This window comes from Fundulus heteroclitus, chromosome 5 (assembly GCF_011125445.2).
Source record: "Fundulus heteroclitus isolate FHET01 chromosome 5, MU-UCD_Fhet_4.1, whole genome shotgun sequence".
NCBI lineage: Eukaryota > Metazoa > Chordata > Actinopteri > Cyprinodontiformes > Fundulidae > Fundulus > Fundulus heteroclitus.
The window spans coordinates 20,253,311-20,277,487 of NC_046365.1; the positions used below are offsets into that span (position 1 = coordinate 20,253,311).

At 39.2% G+C, this 24,177-nt stretch overlaps 1 protein-coding gene across 1 annotated transcript; it reads left to right on the forward strand.

Annotated features, from left to right (window-relative positions):
- Window positions 1–2,220: 2,220 nt before the first annotated feature.
- On the forward strand, window positions 2,221–15,485 carry LOC105923801 (multidrug and toxin extrusion protein 1). The gene is made up of 16 exons (XM_036137134.1): window positions 2,221–2,517; window positions 5,460–5,561; window positions 5,682–5,750; window positions 5,965–6,113; window positions 7,443–7,485; window positions 7,566–7,610; window positions 7,699–7,796; window positions 8,172–8,269; window positions 9,872–10,053; window positions 10,177–10,285; window positions 12,467–12,542; window positions 12,867–12,936; window positions 13,024–13,156; window positions 13,244–13,338; window positions 14,473–14,536; window positions 15,166–15,485. Exons 1-16 carry the CDS (start codon window positions 2,341–2,343, stop codon window positions 15,393–15,395), a joined length of 1,740 nt encoding a protein of 579 aa, XP_035993027.1. The 5' UTR covers window positions 2,221–2,340; the 3' UTR covers window positions 15,396–15,485.
- The last annotated feature ends 8,692 nt before the right edge of the window (window positions 15,486–24,177 follow it).

The following is a 24,177-nucleotide window of genomic DNA, read 5'->3' on the forward strand; positions in this document are numbered from 1 at the left end:
CAATAAAGACACTGTAGCAAACATCGCATCAGGCTGAATTTCAGATTCTCTGACTTGTTAGCGCATTAAGGTCATCATCACTATGAATGTCATATTATATATAATATGTCATTCTCCTATTTTTGGTCTGGCAAGACGTCATGTAGCTTCAGTGAAGTTTGAACGTAAGAATCAGGTTCACAGGTTTGACTTCAACCGAGATTTTATCTCAACTTCACAGGGTTAAATGTATGCATGCGGTCTCAGATATATATGATGTAATCCCACAAATCTTTGGGTCAATTTCCTTTGACGGTCCCTCACCCATAGGCTTTTTGAAGCCATCATCAATCCTCAGGTATAATCCTGGCTGAACATTTGATCGCTCTTCTCGTCAGGTATATGTATCAGTTGGTCCCCGGTTTCCTTTGAACACTGCTGTGCATGGTGGTGGTAGCGTCATACTGAGGGTCTGTTTTTTACTGTTTTGGAAAGGATAAAGTAGGCTTATGTAAAGCTTCTGAAATGGTTTCTCCAGTATCCTCACCTGAACCATAATGAAATTTGTGGACTAGGCTTAACAGCAGAGTCGGTGCCTGGAAACCAACTAATTTAAATACACTCCACCAATCCTGTTTAGAAAAATGGTAAAAAATAAAATAAAATAAAATAAATCCATCTGGAGTTATGCCATTACCTTAGTGGTGGCTTCAAAGAGCCAGTGGTCCAAGTACAGCTTGCTAGGAAACATTGAAAAAAGATCTATGTTTATACTTGAACCTTGTGTGGGTTAAAGAAAATCTAAGACCTCCTTTTTGGTTTTTTAACCATATTTTTATTGTACAATCATTCCGCCCTTGTAGAAAAACTGTTCAAATTACTAAAAGCCCAGACTTTATGACATGTATGTCCATGTTAACTTCTCACTGGAAACACACGTATGTCAGTTTGTCAAAATTAGTGGCTGCCCTATGTGACTGAAACAATCTGAACCAATTTTAGGTTTAAAGAAACTCTGAGATTATCTTTCCCACAAAAGCCCAACATTTAATGAGTATGCTAAAATGTCAGCATTATGTTGTGCACGGACAGATGGGAAATCCATATATTTACGTTTTACAACACAGAAAGGATTCCTGGATCAATGTGTGCTTTTGTGCTTTTTGTGTCTCTGCTCTGTCTTCTCTAACCTCCAGTCGGTCGAGGTAGATGACCGTTCACACTGAGCCTGGTTCTGCTGGAGGTTTTCCTCCCTGTGAAAGGGGAGTTTTCCTCTCCACTGTCGCTTCATGCATGCTCAGTGTGAGGGATTGCTGCAAAGCCATGGACAATGCAGGCGACTCTCCCTGTGGCTCTACGCTCTTTCAGGAGGAGTGAATGATGCTTGTCAAGACTTCATGCAATCTGCTGGGTTTCCTTAGAGAGGAAACTTTTTGACCAATCTGTGTGATTTGATTGAATTTGACTTTGTAAAGTGCCTTGAGATGACATGTGTTGTAAATTGCCACTATATAAATAAAATTGAATTGAATTGAAAACAGTAATTAACTACATTTTGAAATGTCACCAGCCATGCCTTATCTTGAACCTGTCAGTCTGACGACATGAAGTAGGCTAAACGATCACAACAAGCAACACCAATAGGTCCAAAAATAAATAAATCTATCAGTCTGGGAAGGGTTACAGGCGTATTTCTAAAGATTTGGGACTGCAATGACCAACAGAAATGGAGAAAACCTGGAGCAGTGGTGTACATTCCCAGGAGTGGCTGGCTGAAGTACTAAACTTTTAGTATATAACCTTTGGTAGTGATCAAGTTAAATGGAATCAAGTAAAGCTGTAAATAAACTACATTCTCCACGTATGTGAGTGGTTTTTCGAAGAAATTAGAGAGAGGCCACCTGTCTGGCAGCTGGCACCACTACAGACCAGTATCCAGGGTGATGGCTTAAGGAATCACTGGACCAACAATTGCTGCCATCCAGGTTTTATCTGTTTAATTAAGTCTTTTTGTTTAAAAAAAAAAATGCCACATCAAAACTGTTTACCTGTGCCGAGCTGTGCGCATAGATGCATTTCATTGTAGGTGTTGTGTTTTGTTTTTACGCCCATCATTTGTTGAACTTGACCCTGTCGTGCGCACTTGAACGCAACATGACAGCAGCAGGTGGGGGGGTGGCCCGGCTGGCTCTGACGACAGTCCCCGGCCCACTCGCGGCGCAGGTCCGGCCCTTCCCGCGACCCGCCTCTGGCATAACATCCCCGCTCCGGTTTCAGGGCGCTGCGGTGTGACCAGCAGTCCCCACACCGGACGGGCGTCGCTCCAGAGTCAGAAGTTTGGACGGGAGCGGGTGAGCAGCCATGGACGGTCCGGGGAAAGCAGCGGTCACGCACAGCGAGGGACTGAAGGTGGACGTGAAAGCAGCAGAAGCGGACTCGGCTGGAGGCTGGGGCTCCTGCCCGAAGAGAGTGTGGGGCTCCGTGCCGCTGACGTACCGGAATGAGCTGGAACAGCTTTTTAAGCTGGCGGGACCGGTGGTAAGGTCACCTGTGGAGTGTTTATTCTCTGGTCCATTATGTGTTGTAGCTATATAGTTTGCCTAAAGCCAGAAATCACACTGCAATTCTATTTATCAGTGCTGCACATGTTTTGCCCTTATTTTTATTTTATTTTGTTTTATTTGTTCGGCTGTGACGTCACATTTACTCCATCATTGTATAATAAAAAAGGGGGCATATTGCAATGACTACGGGACCTGTTAGGTTCTTTAAAAAAAAACGTATTATACATGTATAAACATATTGGGCTATACGTGGTGAAAATTTAACAGGAACAGTATTTTGTGATTATATATTTTAGTGCAACCTTTTCAACTCTGCAACAGCCTTGGGGGGCAGAACTGGTGCTCTGGTAATTATAAGCGGGGATAATTTCTCAATGTCTTGTTTATGTGAAAAACAGAAATTATTTGAGTTACTAAAACCTTATATATATATATATATATATATATATATATATATATATATATATATATATATATATATATATATATATATATATATATGACCAGGTAAGAGACCTAAATCTAAATTATCCATGTGCACATTTTTAGTTTTAGTCCACTTTTTTCTAGTGACTTATGGACAGATTTGTTAAATCATGTTGTCATTTTTCCCAGCCAAATCATTGCGCACCATGTAAATAGATACACCTGAAAAAATGTAGTCATTTTGGGATGTGATAAAATACAGTCTAACAATGTACAATATTTTGTGCCAAATTAGAAAAAAGATGACAAAAGTAAGCCTTTTATTAATTGTCAAACTGGCGTGAAACTGAAAAGGTTTAGTAAATCCCAGTCAAATAATTACAATGTATTTTCTAATATAGGAAAGCTAAACGAGCCTGAATCCTTTAACAAAATGAAATGATTCAATAAAAGGAATGAATTGGCAGAGAGCTTAATCCTCCCCAACGGTAGACCCAAAGTTGCTCCTTGCCCACCACAGATAACGGTCACTGTGTGGATGCAGGCTCTGGCTGTCTGGTCAGAGAGCAGAACAAATCCGGTCCCCCACTTAATTTCAGCAATCCTGCATTATGGTTGACTAAAATTACCGTTTCTGATCGACTGAACCTCTTACGTGTAATGACAAAACAGAAGCCCTTCTCAGGGAAGGCACAGGAACCACCAGCAGATGCAGATGGCCGGAATTAAGAAAGTATTTCACCTCTTATACCTCCCACAATGAGTGGGAAGAGAAATGATAAGGACTGGATGATAAACAACACAAAACAGGCCTTATTTGACCTAAACATGCAGGCTGATCGCTTATGAAGTCGAGGGTAAAAGAGCAGTCTTTTGGGCCACGCCTCTTCAAGCTTTTCAGACCTTGAGATGTACATTTTTGAGGCTCAGTATAGTCAGATTAGATTTAGAGCATCTGTGAGCAGTGGTTTTCAATTGTTGCCGTAGATTATCAGTACACTGCAAAAACAGAACACAAAAGAAGTAAAATTTTCTTGAAACAAGTGTATTTGTCCTTGATTTGAGCAGGTAAATAAGATGATTTGCCAATGGAATGAGTATTTTGACCCCTAAAATAAGATAATTAGTTATTCTGCCCTTTAAATAAGATGATGGAGATGAGTTATTCTAATTTTAAGTACAAAAATCTCATTCCACTGGCAAATCATCTTATTTACCTGCTCAAATCAAGGACAAATACACTAATTTCAAGAAAATGTGACTTATTTTTAGTTTCATTTTTGCAGTGTAGGATTTAGAGTTGGGCTTTGACTGGGCCGTTGCACCATTTTTTTTTTTTTTATGTATAATTTTAACCTCACTGTACAGTCTGTGATTTTCTTTAGTTCTACTATTATGGCTTATCTTTAAGTGTATCTGCGGGATTCTGCTTGCCTGATACACCTAAATTTTCCAGCTGAGGGACATTAAAGGAAATTTCTATTGAATTCTATTTAGTTCTATTCATCAGCTGTGACCATGGATCCCTCTCGTGACTGAAGAAATGTGTGCCTACAGCATGGTGCTGCCGCCACCACCATGCTCCACTGTAGGGATTGTGTGCTCAGTGTCTTAGTTTACCACCACGTGTAGCATTGTAGAGGAGCCTGTTAACTAGAAGGTCTGCCTCCCGTTCTACTGTTATAGACTCTTGGAACCACCAGTAGACCTGCAGTCTGAGAGCAACGTGCTCTGTTAGCACAGGATGCTGCATATATTCGGTCAAATCCTGAGTTATGTCAAATCCATTGCTTTTAAATTAACTAATATTGAATATTAAAGACAAATGTGGTCAACTTAAAATCTTTTCCACACTCAAAATAGTTGTGTGGCGCAGCAGGTAGCGCGACCCATATACACAATGCAAAAACAGATCTAAAAATAAGTAAAATATTCTTAAAGTTAGTGAATTTGTCCTTGATTTGAGCAGGTAAATAACATTATCTGCCAATGGAATTAGTATTTTGACCCCTAAAATAAGATAATTAGACATCCTGCACTTGAAATAAGATGATGGAGATGAGTTGTTCCTATTTTAAGTGCAAAAATCTTATTCCGTTGGCAAATCATCTTATTTACCTGCTCAAAGCAAGGACAAATACACTCATTTTAAGAACATTTTACTTATTTTTAGTTCCGTTTTTGCAGTGGCAGAGGCCTTAGTCCTCGACACGGTCAACCCGGGTTCGAATCCGACCCGCGGTCCTTTGCTGCATGTCTTTCCTCCTCTTCCACCCCCTTCCTGTCAGCCTACGTTCAGAAAAAGCGAGACGCTAGAGCCGCAAAAATCCCCCCAATCTGGGAGCCCGGACGACCTATAGCTAATTCAAAATTTAGCAGAGTCTGTTGTGATTTTCATGACTCGTGAAATACTTTTTAATTTTTCCTTTAATATATTTGTCACGCACAGGTTTTGATTATAATGCTGCTTGTTGTATTTTTAAATTGCAGGTCATTTCCCAGCTGATGATCTTTATGATCAGCTTTGTCAGCATGGTGTTCTGCGGCCACCTGGGAAAAACTGAACTGGCCGGGGTTTCGCTGTCGATTGCAGTAAGGAGACCTGTTGAAATACTGTTTTATTCATTTTGATTTCTTTGTTTCATCCAACCTTACAAGGATATAATGTTGTGCACTCTGCCTTGTTTCATGTTTCTTTTTGTTTTTCTGCAGGTGGTTAACGTCACTGGTATTTGCATTGGCACCGGTTTGTCATTAACCTGTGATACACTCATATCGCAGGTACTGTCCTCAGCAGATGTTCTTTCACTTTATTTATGTAACCGAGTCAAACCCAGCAGTTACCGCTGGGTTGCCAGGTTATCCTGGGATATGCTTTAAAGCAACTCAGCAGTGAGCTTTCAGATTAAGTTAGCTCTTGCTGAACTTTCACACCTTTGCCTGTTGCAGCAGTCTTGGTGTTTTAGCTGAGCGTCTGTCTGCCTGTTTCACACAGACCTATGGGAGCGGTAACCTGAAGCGTGTGGGTGTGATTCTACAAAGGGGGGTTCTGATTCTGCTGCTCGCCTGTTTCCCCTGCTGGGCCGTCCTCATCAACACTGAGCCCCTCCTGCTAGCTGTCAAACAGAGTCCAGAGGTTGCCAGGTCAGCTCTCTGCAGCAAGCGGTGTCGCATAATGAACCTTTAATTAGCATTTGTTCTTTTTCTATTATTATAATTTACATAATCACTTCTTTAACTATAAAAATCAGATCCATGATTTTAGTCTTGCTTCTAACTCACAAAATTACGAGAGACTATATATATATATATATATATATATATATATATATATATATATATATATATATATATATATATATAGTGCTCTTTATCTGTTGTTAATAGATAAATATACCTTTACCTTTCCTATTTTCCTCTTCAAACCCACATTGGGGTCGACCCAAGCTGTCGAATGAGCCACTGATACCATTTACTGTTTTGGTCAACTAGACAGTATTCCACATTTTTATTTTATTTTTTAGCTAAATAATCACTAGTAAACATGACACATTTAATTAATTGTGAATGTAAACTATTTAAAACTTATTGTAGCAACTAAATACAAAGCTGATTGGATTGGAGATGCAAGTCTTGCAAGTGGGGGAATCTGATCTAATATTGGCACTACAAAATCCCACAATGTGTAATATATGCAAGTGCCACAAAAATAATGAATCTCCACAAAAAAACAGTGATAAAAGAGAATCCACCTGCCAGTCCATCAAAGTCTTTAAACACAGAGACACATAGGGCAAATATCCGACACCCATTGGGCATCTTAGAGTTGCTGTTTTTGTACTGTGGGAGGAATTTGCAGTACCTGCATGAACAAAAAATAATTCAAATTTAAAATGCATTGAAACAACACTTTTTTTTTTTTTGAAAAAGAACTGAACAGTTTAGTTGAATTTTCTACCGCACTTTTTTCTTCCACTGAACTTTCCATACATTTTCCTGCACAGAGTACTACAGCCAGCTCCTGTAGCAATGACGCTTTGTGGCTTACCCTCATAATGTCAATGATTGTCTGCAGTACAGCTGTGAAGACAGCAGTCCTCCACATGATTATGTAGGCCATAAAATAAAATATCCATATTAAAAATCCTGTTTTATTGGTCTTGTGTAACTTTCCGAGAAACTACATCAGTCAGCTATAATCATCAAAATAATCAGACATAATCACTCTGTTACAAACGAAAGCTCATAATATATAAGCTTTACTGTTTAATACATTTGTTTGTCTACAATATTTTATTTTGTTGAGATGTGTCTGTGTATCTGATGCTTTTATCCACAATGGTTGGTCATACTTCTTCATAAACAGTTTGTGGCATTTCTCTCAGAATATCGTTAAATATGAAAGCGTTTGATATATTTTGTATACACGTCACGTTCACTCTTCTGCCCTGCTTCTTTTTTTTTCACATGAAGACTCTCCCAGATGTATGTGAACATATTCATGCCTGCTTTACCAGTGAGTTCCAGTATTCAGTTTATTAATCTCTTTTCACATATCAAAGTGACTTTTATGCTATAATGCGTTATTTTCTTCAGGCTGCCTTTATGTACCAGCTGCAGGGACGGTATCTCCAAAACCAGGTACAGTTTCCTGAAGCACACAGACTCTTAAACAAAGTGAAATAAAATCCATAAAAGCGACTCTGACAACATGTTGTGATGTTTACAGGGCATTATATGGCCTCAAGTTGTAACTGGAGCCATCGGAAATGTCCTGAACGCAATAATCAACTATGTGTTCCTGTACCCTCTGGATCTGGGTGTTGCGTAAGTTTCCCACCACTGCTAATTATTTTAGTTTGACATAATGATAAATAGTAAATGGTTTGTACTTGTATAGCGCTTTAACTAGTCTGATGACCCCGAAGCGTTTTACTCTAGTCAGACATTCACCTATTCACATTCTGACGGTGGTGAGCTATGTTAGTAGCCACAGCTGCCCTGGGGCAGACTGACAGAGGCGAAGCTGCAACAGCGACAACATAATAAGAAATATTGTAAAATAGTAAAACATATAACATAGATCTCCTGCATGCTATGTATCTTTTACAGAAACAATAGGTTGTGAAAACCTTCCAAAAGTTTTATCAAACTCGTTTTTGTGTCTTTATCAACCTGATATCTTCTGTTTTTGTCTCCCAGTGGGTCTGCAGCAGCCAATGCTATCTCCCAGTATGTACTGGCTGTGGTCTTATATGCCTACATCTGCCTGAAGGGTCTCCACAAGGCTACATGGGGAGGTCAGTATGTTACCGTTTTTCTTGGGACCCTAATAACTACAGGTTTCTCCTGTTCTATCATTCAGTGGTCCTCAGAATATATAAAACTCTGTAAGTGTGTAGTGCAGTGTAGGTAAGAGTTTAAGAGCGTGATTCAACATACATGTTTTTGAAATACTGTTGTGATGGCAGAGTCATATTCCCCTCATGAACTCTAGCATATTTTGCTTTGTTACTACAGCTGCACTGTGCATTAACTTGCCATCTTAGTATCACCACATGCAATATCTTCACCTTGAAAGATTGCCTGGATATCATATACTGTAGGCTAAGACGGTCCACATGCAAGGCTCACTCTCTTTGCACACCAATAGTTATGGTGCACTGTTGATGCACACGACCAATATAGATTTTTTTTTGTCTGAGAAGATAAAATGATAAGAAGGGGTGGGAAAATATTTATGATAAAGAGAGAGTCGGTAAAATATGGGTTCATTTTCAACCAACACTGTCATCACAATAGTCATAAAGTTGTCCCAGTCACATGTTTTCCTAATATCGTCCAAGCCTTACATGTCACAGAGGGAGGAACATTTTCATAAAATTTTTTACCATAAAAAATGTATACATTGTCACCTGCATTCAGCCCCCCTGAGTCAGCAGGTTCTTGAAATACATTTTTGCTGCTATCTGTTGAGGTTTTTCCAACCAGTTTTGAGGTCTGCTCTAGAGATTGAAATATTTACTCCTTTCAAAATAGCTCAGGTTCCATCCGATAGGTGTGGACTTTGATTGTACCAATTTTAACACGTGAACCGATCTAAAAGCTTCAGGCTTCATCATTTTTCTGGTAGTTGAACGTTGAGCGTGTCCTTTTCTGGACGAGCCTGTATGCTGGAGCGCAGATTGCTCCCCAGGCAGTATGAGGCTGCCCACTGCTCCGTAAGGGATGAGCAAAATGCAGAAGACAAATTTTGTTGGAACGTACAATTGCAATGACAAATAAAGATTTTTTTCTGTCTTTCTGTGTTTCATGTGTTCAGGATGATGTGCAGTAATAGGCTACCAATAGCGTTTTTCATGTAAAACTTTGGTTCTGTCTTACCAGAATACCTTCCTTCTCACGTTTGTTGTGTCCTCTAGATAACTGAAGGGCAAAAATGAAAACGGCATTCTTTCTTCTCAACATTGGCTTTTTTTTATACCACCCTTCCACCAATGATAAATATGTGGTGTGCAGGACTAATACAGTAGCTGTGTTTATAAGCACTTTGAATCGTCTTGTTACTGAAAAGTGCTTCATAAATAAACTTGCCTTGCCTCATAATGAGATTAAATTCCAATTTTTGAAGGTGTTGAGTACAAATAATTATCACACTTCTTAGATTATTTAGAAGAAAAAAAAAATTAAAAGCCATGTGTTATCTTCCTTTCGCTTTACAATTGTGTGATACTTTTGTTAGTTGGTCATATAAAATACCAGTGAAATACATTGAGGTTTGTGATTTTTAAGACACCAAAATGTGAAAAGGGTTTAGGAGTATGAAAACATTTTGCACAGCAGTGTCAATCCACGAATTAGTCTGTTTTTCAAAGATTTAAATGAAAGGTTTTGACATCCAGGTTGGTCTCTGGACTGCCTCCAGGAGTGGGGGCCGTTCATCCAGCTGGCCATCCCCAGCATGCTCATGCTCTGTCTGGAGTGGTGGATGTTCGAAGTGGGAGGATTCCTGGCTGGGGTGATCAGCGAGGTCGAGCTGGGAGCAAATTCCATCATATACGAGCTGGCGGTTATTGCTTACATGGTAAATCCTCCGAGACTGTTCCTCAGTGCCAACAACATCTCTCATTATAGTGTCATAGTTAGTTAAAACGTAGCTCGGACAGCTTTTTGGAACTAGCGTTGCATGTCATTTTTCTCCCAACAGTTTCCTTTGGGATTTTCTGCTGCTGCCAGCGTTCGTGTCGGCAACGCTCTTGGTGCAGGCAACATTGAGCAGGCCAAGCTGTCCTGCAAGGTCCCCATTATCTGTGGATGTAAGAGCAACACACACACAAAGCACATTCCCCCCTCATGCATGCACTGCATAAAATAAATATTGAACCCATCAACACCTTTCAAAGTAAATATGTTTTCTGGAGTGAACAGATTCTCGCCAGATGTCAGTAACAACTCATCCAGTCGACACATGCAAATAAATCCAACCATAGATGTCCATAGATTTGTAAATAAAATGGAATGACTCTCATCTGAGCAGACTATATTCTCTCAGTATTTCAATCGCTTGTCTAAATATTGTTCCGGAAACTTTAAACACACATAAACATGGTTTATCTTCAGCTGTGGAGTCTTGCGTGGTGATCGTCCGTCCATACAGCCCATGGCAGCGGAGTCCATTGCTCACTGGTTTCTTTAAAAAAAGTGTACTTGCTAATAAAAGTCTATTTGAACATGTGGATCTTGCATATTGGACATCTCTTCTGGTAATTCTGTTCACTCCTCTTTCTGAAAACTCATAGGCAGCTCCTGATTGTAGCTCCCAGTATGGCGGACTGATGTTCTTTCCCATTCTGGATAATGGCCCCAACAGCTCACTAGAGCTTTCAGTCATTCAGAAATTCCCGTAGTTCATGCCTTCATTACGTTTTGCAACAATAAGGCTGCGAAGGTGTTGAGAGAGCTCATTGGTTTTTGCCAGTCATCAGATGTCTCTATCAGTTTGGACTGAACAAGCTGATATTAATTTGCACTAAGTGGCAGTGCATCCATTTTATTGCATAAAACTAAATTTATGGACAGCTATAGTGACATTTCTTTGCGTAAGTGGACCAGATGGGTTGTTACCAACGTCTGGGAAGAATTTTCTTTGAACAGCAATTTTAGAGGTATATGACCCATTTTTAAGGTCATATACCTCTAAAGCAAAGTTATTAAGATCTTTAGTCGTGTTTTTATTATGTGACCCAGAAGCTTCCATTCCTCTGGAAGCTAACTTTCCAAAACCATGTATTTTGTGATAGACATTTCTTGTGTGTGTTTCCACCGTGGGGTCCAAAACAGGCCTAAAATCACATATGTTGTCGTTGAGAGGGTCCTTTCCCTGCATGAGGGCTGCTGCTTCAATAATCTGGCTACACAGATCAACACCCACCAACAGCAGAGTCCAGATTTAAAAATCAGTCGGACCAATGTGGCATTATTTTCAGATTTTTTTTATCACCATTATAGTTTAAAAGCCAAAACTGCCCTGCTAAAGTTTGCGAAAAAGTGTAACTAAAATAATTTTCGAATAAGCTACTGATTTATTAGGACTCCCAAGTGTGTGCACATGGTAGATGAGTTTTAGTCATGGAAATCTAAAGCAACAATATTCAGAAATGACTACCATATTACTAATACATCTGTCAGTGATTGTACTTAATTACTAATGTACAGTCACTTCAAACCTTAATGAAAGGTTTAACTATAACAAACTTTAAATTACTTTTGCAGATGCAGACTGCTGTGTTTACTTGCAGAGAGTAAATGAAGGAAGAGAATGTTATTTCACCACAGTTATACTCTTAAACTAAATTAAATGTGTGATGGACATATCTTTAAAAACTGAACCTATTCTTAACTCTCTGGAAAAGGTTCCTGCACTTCAGACAAATGAATCAGTTTAGGCCCAAAACTGTTTTGTGCTGTTTTTAATGCAACATGGGACTGTTAATTTTCATCAGAAAATAGTGATATTAAAGTCTAAAGTAAAATAAAGTAAATTAAAGGAGCAGTAAGTAGGACATTCTCTGTGAAATCAACCTAAATCATTTTCATTTGTCACCTGGGATGGAAGTAACATTCCCTATAAACAAGTCATCCCCATCAACAATGTCTTAGTCAAGTTTTTCTCCTTCAAACCTAGAAGTACGGTCCATGTTTACTTCCTGGTTACTGAGCCAATCATATGAGGGGAGGGCGGCATCTTTTTTGTGTGTCGTTCCAATTTGAGACACTAAGTGTTATTATTGCTTACGGGTCCGTTTACCTCTGAAAATGCCTTTTGCTTTAAATAATTTATCTTTTCCAAATCTACAAAATGTAGACATTATGTTCCATGATATAAAACATTATAATACCATCTCACCAAGGTCACTATGTTGTTCTTTCTCAGTGATTTTAATCTACAAACCTTTTATTAAGAGCTGTTCTTTTTTTTCCATGTGATTTCTTTTCAGTCATAATCTCGTGCATAGTTGGTGGAATTCTTGCCACCTGCAGACATGTCATTGGATATATTTTCACCTCCGATCAGTAAGTGAAGCACTGAAATAAAACTTTAGTCAGCCTTCATTTAATTTCTCTTTCCTGACTGAAGTCGCCACACTTAGTGGGCGGGACCGAATTAAACAGACCTATAATAGTTATTCATCCAATCTTTTCAGATTCTATACACCTCATGAATAGTTCCAAGTTTTAAATGTTTAACTTACTAAATGAAACGTTATTAGGCCTCACTGTGTCAAAGACCTTGCTTCCTGAATGTGTTTATTTTGTTTAATAGCTGTCTGGACATATTTTATGTACAATTAAATGTGCAGAGTCTCAATGTGCTTGTTTGTTTTTTCCCCCCTCTAGAGACATTTTACTGAGGGTTGCAGAAGTCATGATCATTTTTTGCTTTACGCACGTGTGTGATGCTGTTGCGGTAGGTGACAGCTTCACTGCAGCTTCTCAAACTGATATTTGCACGTGAAAAATGTGACTTGACCAAATCGACATTTCCTCCTGGAAGGGTGTTACCGGGGGCGTTCTCCGAGGGGCCGGTAAACAGCTGGTCGGTGCTCTGTGCAACCTGGTGGGCTTCTACTTTATCGGCTTCCCCATCGGCGTCTCCCTGATGTTCGCAGCCAACATGGGGATTGTGGGTAAGAATTGGCCACTGTGCGTTGTAATCAGATGTACACTTCACATTCTCCTCGGCACCAAAACCTGTTGTCTTCCCTCCTCCATAGGGCTGTGGACGGGACTTACAGTCTGTGTGTTGATGCAGTCCATTTTCTTCATCATATTTCTGTCCAAACTTAACTGGGAGAAGGCTGCAAAAGAGGTGCATATAAGATTTACTCATTTAACATGCAGCCCTGCATGTGGTTTGGTTCTTTCTTCACCAGAGAATGGTTGTGTGGGCTAAATATTAGTATATAATATATAATCTGAGTTTGGAGTATTTGGTGGGAGATCATGGAGTTGAACAACTACTCAGCATGTCTACTTGTGCAATAATTTAAACGTGCCTCATGGCATGGTTTGCACATTACAGCAAGAGCAGTCAGAAGGTATCACGGACAGAAAATCTAACATGTATGTATTTTTGCTGATCCCTGTGAGCTGATAGCAAAATGAATTGTTTCCCCTTTGGACTGCTGCCTACACTTTTCCTTGTCATCTACGCAGCTCAACTCTAAAAGCAATGCTAGCTCTTGTTTTAGAAAAAGTTGGTAGTTGCATTGAAACTGCAGCCTTAAAAAGCTCACAGCTTGCCTTGGTCTTCTAGGAACCCGAATATATGCACAATTTGGAGGCGGGCACTCTTCTCACAGCCCTTCCTGATCACTATTTTTAACAGGCTTGGTACAACAAATGGGAAATGTTTGTCTTTGCAGTTCTGTCAGATATTTTGGTCATTAGAACCATAGGGGAATGATGACGATAACCCCACTGCCGTGTCTGTCAGTATCAGCCCAACGTCTAGGATAAGCTACCTCCGCTACAGGAACGCTCCTGCAACTCACACTTAGAGGGCAAAATATGCTGACACCATGATAATTAAGTAAGATGCTACATGCATATATTGCTTCTTGGTGCACCCATGAAAGGCTACCCAAGACCCTCAGACATATCATCCACATTCTGGATGATATGTCTGGCATGAATGGTGCCTTATAGAGATAGAACAACTCCTGGAGGACTCAGTTGCACACATGCTTGCAAAGCTGAGGGCATAAAAACATTCACCGTCTTGAAAGTTGTAGAATTTAAGGTGTTTCGGAATTAAGTAAGATCCATCTTTAATGGAAACTTCTCTCATGAGAATGTCTCCTTCATTCTTTTCCTAAGTAGTGTCTGCAGATTAGACGAGTACTAACATCACAGAACCCTTGTGCAAAAATTAGAAACAAATAGAAAAATATATATTTCTTTAAAAACGCCCTTTTAACAAAAGCTTCATGTCTCTGCTCAGGCTCTTGTGAGGGCAGGAGTACAGGTTAAAGAAGAAAAAGAGATGACCAAGGTGGAAAATGCAGGTGAGTTGGGAAACGGCAATTAGATTATCACTCGCATTAGTGCAGCCAGGAGTCTGATGAGTGGTGCTGCTCCTCTTTGGAGTGTCCCCTGACTAAAATAACATGAAGATAATAATGTTTATACTCACAATGTCAATAGGAAGGGCTAGTTTTTGCTCTTTTCCGGTCTGGTTTTATGCAGTATGTGCATGGAATTTCCCCTGCTAAAGGAAGCTTGAAGCGTGATGTTTCGTAGCGGTCAAGTCATTTGTTTGCTCCTTAGGAAGTTCAACCAGATTTTTATAAAGGGAATTTTCCACTTAGGTGACCCCAAATACAATACCTATGTACTTTAACCATTGCATATTAGTAAACCTGTCTTAATAATTAAGACTGTGAGTCAAAGTGCATAGGTATGGGTTTCTTTAGGGGTACAACACAGAATTAGGGAGGGACAAAACTTCAACATGTACAGTAGGTTCAAATCAGCAAAGGGGAGAATTTACCTGGAGCCCATTAAACACTTAAAGAAGTAATTTTATTAAGTGGGTTCAAACTTGCTTACTGTTTTACCTTCTTTATATGATTACAAAGGGTAACTGACCCTCAACTTGTGTCGTATTATTAAGAACATTCTTTCTGACTTTCAGCCTGTAACCAGAGCCAGGTCGGTGTAGCAGAGTCTCATCATGATGAAGAGGCCCACACGTACCAGGAGATCCATCCTCCAGAACCGAGTAAATCCACCACCACCACGGTGGGGGACGTCCTGTCTGTGAGGCAGCTGGTTTTACGGCGAGGCCTGGTGTTGCTGGTCATGTTCTTTATCCTCGCTGCAGGAATCGTGGCCTCACACTTCCTCACCAGGATGTTGAAGTGATCCCCTGTTAGTAATGTCAAGCTGGCTGTCGGATGCGTGACTTTTGGGTCTGGTGACAAAAAGTTTTGTTGAATCTATTTTTTTTTTTTTTTTTTTTTTTTTTAATGGCCTCACATTCTCCTGTGTAGAAGTCACTTACTCCACTGTCAGCCACCAGGTGGCAGCTTTATGCAGTGTTTGAACAACATCCCTGCCATCTGCTGAACAAAATGTGAAAGTTGTAGCCAAACCAAAGAAATTTAAAAGCATGGTCTTTTTAAGAAACATCAGGCGAGTGTTTGCTGTTGCAGTAGCCTTAAAATATTGCTATGAAAGCTGGTCTTTAACTTTAATGAATGAGTTTCCTGCACCAGCATGTACTTGATTTTCTTTTGTATATTTTTTTATTTAAACTTTATGAATTTGTTCTAAAATTGTATTTTAAATGAGGTTGTATGAGACATGAGAGAAGTTAGGAAGTTAGAGGTGGATGCCCTGGGCTGTAGTTTACTTACTCTGGAACATGCCAAAGATGTTGTGCAACGTCAGTGTCGCCGTCGTATGGAAATCAAATATACAAACTGAAAGCTGAACTTTTGTGATGCTTAGAATGGTGTGCATGAAGCCCTGCAAACTGTGTATTTAAAGCATGTAAAACAATTGAGCACAATGGCAAAATAAATAGGTAAATAAAATCAGGAGGCATTGTGCAAATGAAAACAAGAATCTTCATCCTCATTGGCTTAATGTTTCCCAAAAGTCTGCAAGAGACCATATTGTGACTCATAATAGGAAATAATTTAGGGATTTAAAAGACCAAAGAGTATACCATTAACAAAGTACATTGAACGTGAAAAGTTTAAACCTTTTTTAAGCTCTAGTTTTTAGCCATGCAAAAAGATTACACTACGATGAATCATTCCCTTTAATTTGACAAACATCAAACGAGATTAAAAAAGTTGGAAACATAAAGTTGCTATAACCTATTTAAGTGTACAACCCCCTAAATAAAAACTTTGTTAAACAAAGTCTCCTGTGGTAGGAGTCTGAGTGTCCCACATTTTGACTTGGTGAGATTTGCCCACTGTCTCTTGCAAAGGTTCTCCACGTCTACCATACCAGAAGATATTTCTTATCCACAGCCCTCTTCAGGTGACTCTGATTTTCTGTCCGATTTAGCTCTGGACTCTGACTTGGCCATCTTAAAACTTACATTTTTCTCTGGTGAAGACTTTTAGTTGTTGATTTGGGCATATATTCGGACTTACTATGATACTAAAAATTTAAACCTCTTCATCTTCTGCCTTCTAGCAGACTGTTGGACGTTCTTGATCAAACCAGTCTGGTATCTGGGAAAAATTCTCCTTTCCATCTAATAGAATAGAATAACCCCAAAGCATGATGCTGCCACCACCATGGTTCACTGTGAGTCTTGTCTTGCTTTTGTATGATGCATATTGGGATTTGTGTCACGTTACATTTTGGAATTATGGCCCAAAAGTTCAACCTTGTTTTTTTTTTTTTTGTCTGACCATAACACATTCTCCCACAAAGATCTGGAAGACTTTAGTCTGGCCTGGTTGTACAGCAATATGGACAACGCGTATTGTTCTCACATGCAGAACACAGCAAGTGTTCACCAGAAATCTCTTCAGCTCCTTCGATGGTCCTGTCAGTCTCTCCTTTTATATCTGGTTTATTCATTTATTATGGGCAAAGGTTTGGGTGTTGCATTGCCCCTATTGCCCCATCATTTACTCGAATTATGATGTCAAATATTAAAAACAGTTGGACTACAAACTTGAACTAATGATGTTTCAGTAAAACAGTTTAACTAAAACAGTCAAAGGCAATCCTATACAAATTTGTTTTTAATATTGATTTAAATAAATTGATGGCTTCCAGCACTTTTAGTATTTTAAAGTGTATTCTCTGAGACACCCAATATCTTAGTCTTAGTGAGGACGCAGGCAGCAGCGTTCTGGATCAGCTGCAGCTGTCTGATCCACTTTTTAGGCAGAACTGTGAAAACACCGTTGTAGTAATCAATTCTACTAAAAATAAGGCTTGGCTTAGTTTTTCCAGATCCTGCTGAAACATTAGTCCTTTAATCCTGGAAATGTTCCTCGGGTGATAGAACGCCGACCTTGTAATTGTCTTAAGATGCTTTTGGAGGTTCAGGTCTGAGTCCATCTCCACATTTTTTCAGTTTTAAATTATATCTGTAAAGCCTCTCTTTATAGAAGTCAGAATGAACCTGGTGTCTAGTTCTTCTCTGACTGCGTTCAGCTTTTCAACACCCTTTTTTCACTTCTCCACAGAAATGTTTTTCTTCCCAGAAACATCCTTCACTTTAATTGGTCCAATGCAGTCAGTGATGTCTGAGACTTTAGAATGAAAGTTATCTACTAGCTCATCTACTGAGTTGCAGCCCAAGGTTGAAGTATCAGAGTAAGCTTGGGTAAAAGTTTCCGTGGCATTGTCCTTAAAGGTGTGTTTTGTTACGATGTCCCTTTGGCTAAATGAGTAACTGGAAATGATGCTTTCAAAGGTAACAGATGATAAAATGATCAGACAGGGCAACATCAGTTACATTGACCTTAGAAATCTTTAGACACTTAGTGATGATTAAGTCTAAAATATGTCCCTGTTTGTGTGTTGGCTGTTTAACATGCTGAGTTAAACCAAAGTTTCTAAGTGTGTCACACAGTTCTTTTGCACTTCTGTCTTCAGGGTTGTCAACATGAAAGTTGAAGTCTCCAACAATAATTAAACAGTCATAATCAACACATATCACAGACAGCAGGTCACTAAAATCCTTAAAAAAGTTTGGTGTGGACTTAGGAGGCCTGTAAACATTCAGAAACATAGTTCGTACCGGGCTCTTTACCTGGAGAGCCAGATGTTAAAAAGAGTAAAATTTTCCCCAAAAACACCTTTTTACACTTTAGTGAATCATTGAACAATCTTGCTACTCCTCCACCTTTCCTTTGCTGTCTGCTCTCACAAAGGAAATTGTAGTTTAGAGGAGTCAACTCTATCAGAACTGATGCTTCATTAAATTCATGCAGCCATGTTTCTGTTAAAAACATAACATCAAGATTATTGTCAGTAATGAAGTCAGTAATTAAAAGGGATTTTCCTGACAGAAATCCAATGTTTAACAAAGCCAATTTATATGACTTAGTGGTTGATGATGTCTCTGTGACAGGTTGCATCTGTCATTTTATGACTTTTAAGTATTTGTTCCTGTTTATCCTTTTTTTTTCTTACTTCTGCCACGGATCATCACAGATATTCCATAATCTCCGACAGAAGGTCATCTGAAGGTCCTGAGCACAGGCGTGTTTCTTTAAATGTAGAGGAGGAGGGTGGGGGCTCTGGGGTGGGGGCTCTGCGGCCTCTGGAAGGTGCTGGTTTACTCGCAGAGCCGGGGTTCTCAGAATTACTATGTGGAGAGGATGTCAGCTGTAGACCAATCTTAAAAACCTGTTTCATGTTGTGTGTGCATTTCAGAAAAGGACCATCTGGGCTTAGTGGAGAAAAAAGGGGGAGGTGGGTGTGGTTTGGACCGGTGTCCTTGGGGATGAAGGTTTGAGGTTCTCTGTGGAAGTTAAAGGGGAGTCCTCTTTTTGTCCTGTTGAGATCTGGGGTGAATACTCCTGTAATACCGATGTAGTCTCTTTCTGTGTCATCTTTCTGGCTATCATTATCTTGGCTTGTTCGGGCTGTACTGGGCTTATCATTTGTTTTGGCACTGGCTGAGCTTTGTTTTGGGACAAAGCTGACGGGGCGTGGTTCACAGAACAGAAAATGTTTGAAATGAGGCTTTTTGCACCTGACCTATTTAGTGAGAAACCATCTCTGTTGATAAGATGTCTCCTCTCCCAAAAGATTTTAAAGTTATCTGCGAAGGTAACAACCGTTTGCATGTTTTTTCAGCCATTTGTTTAGCATCAGAACTCTTGAAAAAAATCTCCCCTCCACAATTAATGGGCATGTGAGAGCCACTGAGAAACACCTTGACAATCAATACTTCTGATTTTCTTGTTTGGACAGCGTCGCCCAAGGCTTCAGCTTGTACTATGAGTTTTTCCAGGGCAGGGCGTTCTTTTTTTAATGATCCTTGGAAGGATGTCTGATACATTAGACACCAGGCCACAGTTCAAAGAGTTATAGATCTGTGCTCTTCTTGTTACAGAAGTGTTTAATTCATTAAAGGACACATATGTATCCCCGTCATGAAAATCCTACAAGTACAGGGAAAACTTTATTTTAAATTGTTTAAATTCGCAATGACTGATATTAGGAGAGTATCCAAGAAAACGGACGGCTGAAATTTAGTCTAGAGATGCCTCAACAAAGTATCAGCCAAACAGCGTGCAGACATATCCATCAACGTCATTGAACCTATTTTGCATTTTTTCTTCTGCCTAACAAATTGTTTCTTTTTTTTTTAGTTGAACTGTACAGGGTAAATGTGACATTAAAAATTGGGAAAAAGTTTTATTTATTGTTTCCTTTTTCAGTTTATAACTTTTTGGAACCACTGTAGTGAGTTCAAGAGGCTCTCCGTGAGCTGAAAAATCAAAGTAGACACCTGAGCATTTGTTTTACTTCTTTTTGTAATCTTTTTGGGGCATGGTTTTACATTTTTGTGCAACAATATATATTTGGTATATGATAGAGTCATAGGACCTTGTGAAGGGGTACATGCATCCATGTCAATGACTGATACCTCTGTAACATTTTGTAATGTTCTGTTCTGGGTTATTATTTGGTTAGTGTTATTTTCCTGCCTCTTGGGTTATTTGTGTTCTAGGTTCATGAGTCCTGTTTAGCCGGTTCATTATTTTGTTATCTGTATTAGTTCTGCGCTTTGTTCTCATTGTTGTCCTTGGACTCTGGGTTTTTTTCCCCCCAGCTCCTGTCAGTTTCTGTATTGCTTCCACCTCTGGTTAATTAGTTTCAATTCCGCTCACCAGTTATCCGTCTATTTAAGCCTCACTCCCTCCTCAGTTAGTTGTCGGGTCGTCACATTCACATGCCCTGTTCCTCCTCGTCTGCACTCTGCCTCGGTAAGAGCCCTGATACCTTTAGTCTGTTTTTGATTAACCTGTTTCTGTTTATCCTGCCCAGTTTGTTCGCCTGTTCCCCGTCAGTTGTTTTTGGATGTCTGCTTTTTTTCGGATCCTTTTTCTGTTTATCATTCCCTCAATGAATCCCTTTATTAATGAATTTCTGTTTCGGATGATTATCAGGTTCAGTCCCACACCATTCATTACACATTTTAAATTTTTTTTTAAATGTTACAGAGGTATCAGCTGCTGAAATCAAAATATTTTATCCTGCTACAGAATACTGTCTCCCGGTTTTCCTTTCTGGTTTGCTGTTAAATAAAAAAAATGATTCCCACACAGCAGCGAAGATGCCTCTGTAAATACATTTCAAGCATATGTCAGCATTAACAGTTTTAGGATTCAGTTAAGGTGGCTTGGGCTGTTCTTTTCTACACATGGAGCCTTATATCTATCTTTTTATGATATTTACGTTACAAGCTTCTATTTGTGAATTGTTTGCTTTTATTTTATTTTATTTTATTTGTATTTAGGACCAAGATTCTGCTCTTCAAACATGTATTGTCTATCATCCTCGCACATGATAGGGATTATATCATGATTTCTGTGGAACTGGATTGGTTGAGGACATAAATGCTGTTGAATTTTATGTTGTTTTTGCAACACAAACTCGTAAGAGACTGATTTGTTAGTGCTCCTTTTAAACGTGGAATAAAAAAAATTCATTTTAAAATGCCCAAATGGTTTTGTCACATATAATGGTTGTGTGTGTCTGTTCGTGTCTGAGAAAGTGTCCCACCATAGTATATACCACGTTGTTCAATGCACAAATAACATATTTAAAGATTTTGGGATGTTGATATGTTGTAAATGTATTATACAGACTATGTGAGCCAGTTGTGATGCAGAGCCTGTCCCCAGTTAAACAAACCACATTTGGCAGCTTTTACCACATTGAATTAGGAGCTTGCAGGGTTAGTCAGGTTGCAGAGAAGCGTCGGTGTAGACATATTTGGTCATGTTACAAACATGATACACAGTTGTACAAGGTTTTCACTTTTTTTCTTATACTAAAACCTGAAAAGTATGGAGAGCATTTCACATTCAGCCCACTTGTCTGCGATACCCTCAAATAAAATCCAGTGCAACCAAATGCCTTCAGGAGTCACCTAATTACTAAATAAATTAGCTTTGTGTAATGTAATCAGTTAATAAATCCAGCTGTTCTGTTAAGGCCTCAGAGGTTAGTTAGAGAATGTTTGTGATCAAACAGCATAAAGTAACACAGCGGACAGATCAGGGGATAGACCTGGGAGAAGTTTAACCCAGGGCTAAGTTATAAAGCAACATCTCCAGCTCTGAACATTAGAGCATTGGTCAATCCATCATCAGATGATGGAAGACGCGTGGCACAACCACATCCTATCAAGCCATGGCCATTTACCTATGCTTACAGGCTGGGACATTCCTGAGCATTAATCAGAGAGGCAGCTAAGAGGTCCATGGTGCACTATGGAGGAGCTGCAGAGGTCCAGAGCTCAGGTGGGGGTGGCTGTTTATTGGTGTTATTTGTGCATGCCAAAAGTCTGCTCTTTATACTGAAGTAGCAGAAAGATAACCATTGTTGGCAACAGTAGAAAGAAATCAGATGGAACCAAAACTGAAGTTTCTTGCCTATATTAAAACATAAATGACACACCAACCTGAACACATCACCTCCCCGTTGAAATTGGACAGTGGCAGCACCGGGCTTTACTTCAGGACCTGTTGGACAGTAAATCTGGCCAGAGTTAAACGAAGGATGGATGTAGCTAAATAACGGGTAATCCTAGTGAAAAAGTGCAAGGGGCTGCCAACGACATGGGGATGAGGGAGATGATTACCTTTCAGCAGGGCAATGGCCCCAAACATACAGCCAGAGCAACATTTGGGTGGTTTAGATCAATGGATGACACCGTCAAAGTCCAGACCTAAATCCAGTCCAGTCCAGAAAATGTATGTTTACAGACAGTGTCTATGAAATCTGAGCGAGTTTGAGCTCATTTGCAATGAGATAAAATTCAGACTGTGTAAATCTGGAAGAAATCTAAACCAAATGCAACTGTAATGATGGGAAAATATGGTTCTATAAAGCATTAATCAGGCAGGATGAATACAAATGTGTTCCTTCTACTTCACAATTAAGCACTGAGTTGTGTTGAACTATTGCAAAAAAATAAAATCCCAATAAAATGCATCATAGGTTGCATTTGTAAGGTGGGTAGATGAGGAAATGTTGCAGTGTAATAAATGAACCCCTTCTTAAGCCACTGTAGCGGCTAAGCAGTTTTATTTTACCGCTTTCTTTTTTCTTTTAAATGAAACCCGTGCACTAATTGTGCTAATTAAGCATCTTGTTCCACTTAAAGCAAAGTTAGGAAGGTTTGCAGCGTCGATAGTCTTTCAGCTTTTCTCTCCTAACTGATCCATCTCATTATTAGCATCTTTACACAATATGCATGCTTGATAAATCAGAGGCCAGCAGGTGTAGAGGTCTTGCTGGAGATAAAGACTTGTATCAACATGTTTAATTAATTTTTAGTGTGTTTTTCATCCTCAATAAATAGGATTACAGTCACAAACATAACATATACAGTGACGGTTTCTCTGAATGTTTGTTGACCGTGGTTCCCGTTTGACCCCTGAAAGCTCTGCTTTACAGAACAAATATCTCTTGCAGAACGTAAAAGCCACCTGGTCAGTCATTAACCATCAGCAAAAACATTAAACTGGAACCATGGGCAGGTGCAGCCAGTGCACTGGAAGGTGGTACACAGGGTTTATTTTTGCATCATCAGCAGTAAATATGCTTAACCATAGTTGCATAAAATGACAACCTTCTAACCTTCTAAATTTGCAAAGGCCTATATTATATTTATGCCCCATTTTTAATAGTTGTCTTTCTCCTTTGCATTGAATAAATAGTGTACGGGATATGTGCGCATATTAAAAGCAAAAATATGAGTCAGATTAATATTCCTGAATGGTATTGTAAAAGTAATGGTGTATAACCTAGTTTTCTTAATAGCTATCAAATACAACATGACACATTTCGTTCAATTCCCCTGATGGGATTGTTCAACTTCTTATGACATCACAAGGATGCAATGTTTGGGCGCCGACTCATAATAGAGTCAGATTAATGGACTGAATCATGCAGAACCACTTTAAGGTTTCAGCTCAGACAAATTCCAAAGTCTTTATCAACTTTTTGTGTTTTTTTTTTTTTTGTTTTTTTTTATTCAGCATATTGTTCTTTAGAGTTCCAGCTAGCTTTCTATGGTTTTGCCTTCCTGCACCTACTGAATAAACCGCGCTGACTCAAGAGACACTGTAGTACAGAGCAACTTTTAATTGTTTCAACTTTTGTTTAAATGCTACAAACATTTCACCCTTGTGAATGCAGATACTTTCGCACTCGTTGTGCCATTTCTCTCCACATACATAGAACAGGCAAAAAAAATTATGGTTAACTGGCCGTGTCATTAAAAAAAAAAAATCCAAGAAGTTTATAATAGATAATTTTTGTGTCCACATTTTTGACACTTCAGTGATATAACCTACAGCTCTCGGCTCCTCAAATTATTAGCTCTGGCAGTGCAAGGAAGGTTTAACATTTTTTAAGTGATTCATTGTGGACATTTTTCATGTTGGCCTTTCAAAAGTCAGATGCTCAACTACGTCTA

What these genes read in the sequence shown, in the direction of transcription:
- LOC105923801 (XM_036137134.1), top strand. Translation starts at nt 2,341, where the DNA reads ATGGACGGTCCGGGGAAAGCAGCGGTCACGCACAGCGAGGGACTGAAG. An exon ending in CCTCTGGATCTGGGTGTTGC is followed by an intron (nt 7,797 to 8,171) that starts GTAAGTTTCCCA and finishes TTTGTCTCCCAG; the next exon opens with TGGGTCTGCAGCAGCCAATG. An exon ending in AGCCAACATGGGGATTGTGG is followed by an intron (nt 13,157 to 13,243) that starts GTAAGAATTGGC and finishes CCTCCTCCATAG; the next exon opens with GGCTGTGGACGGGACTTACA.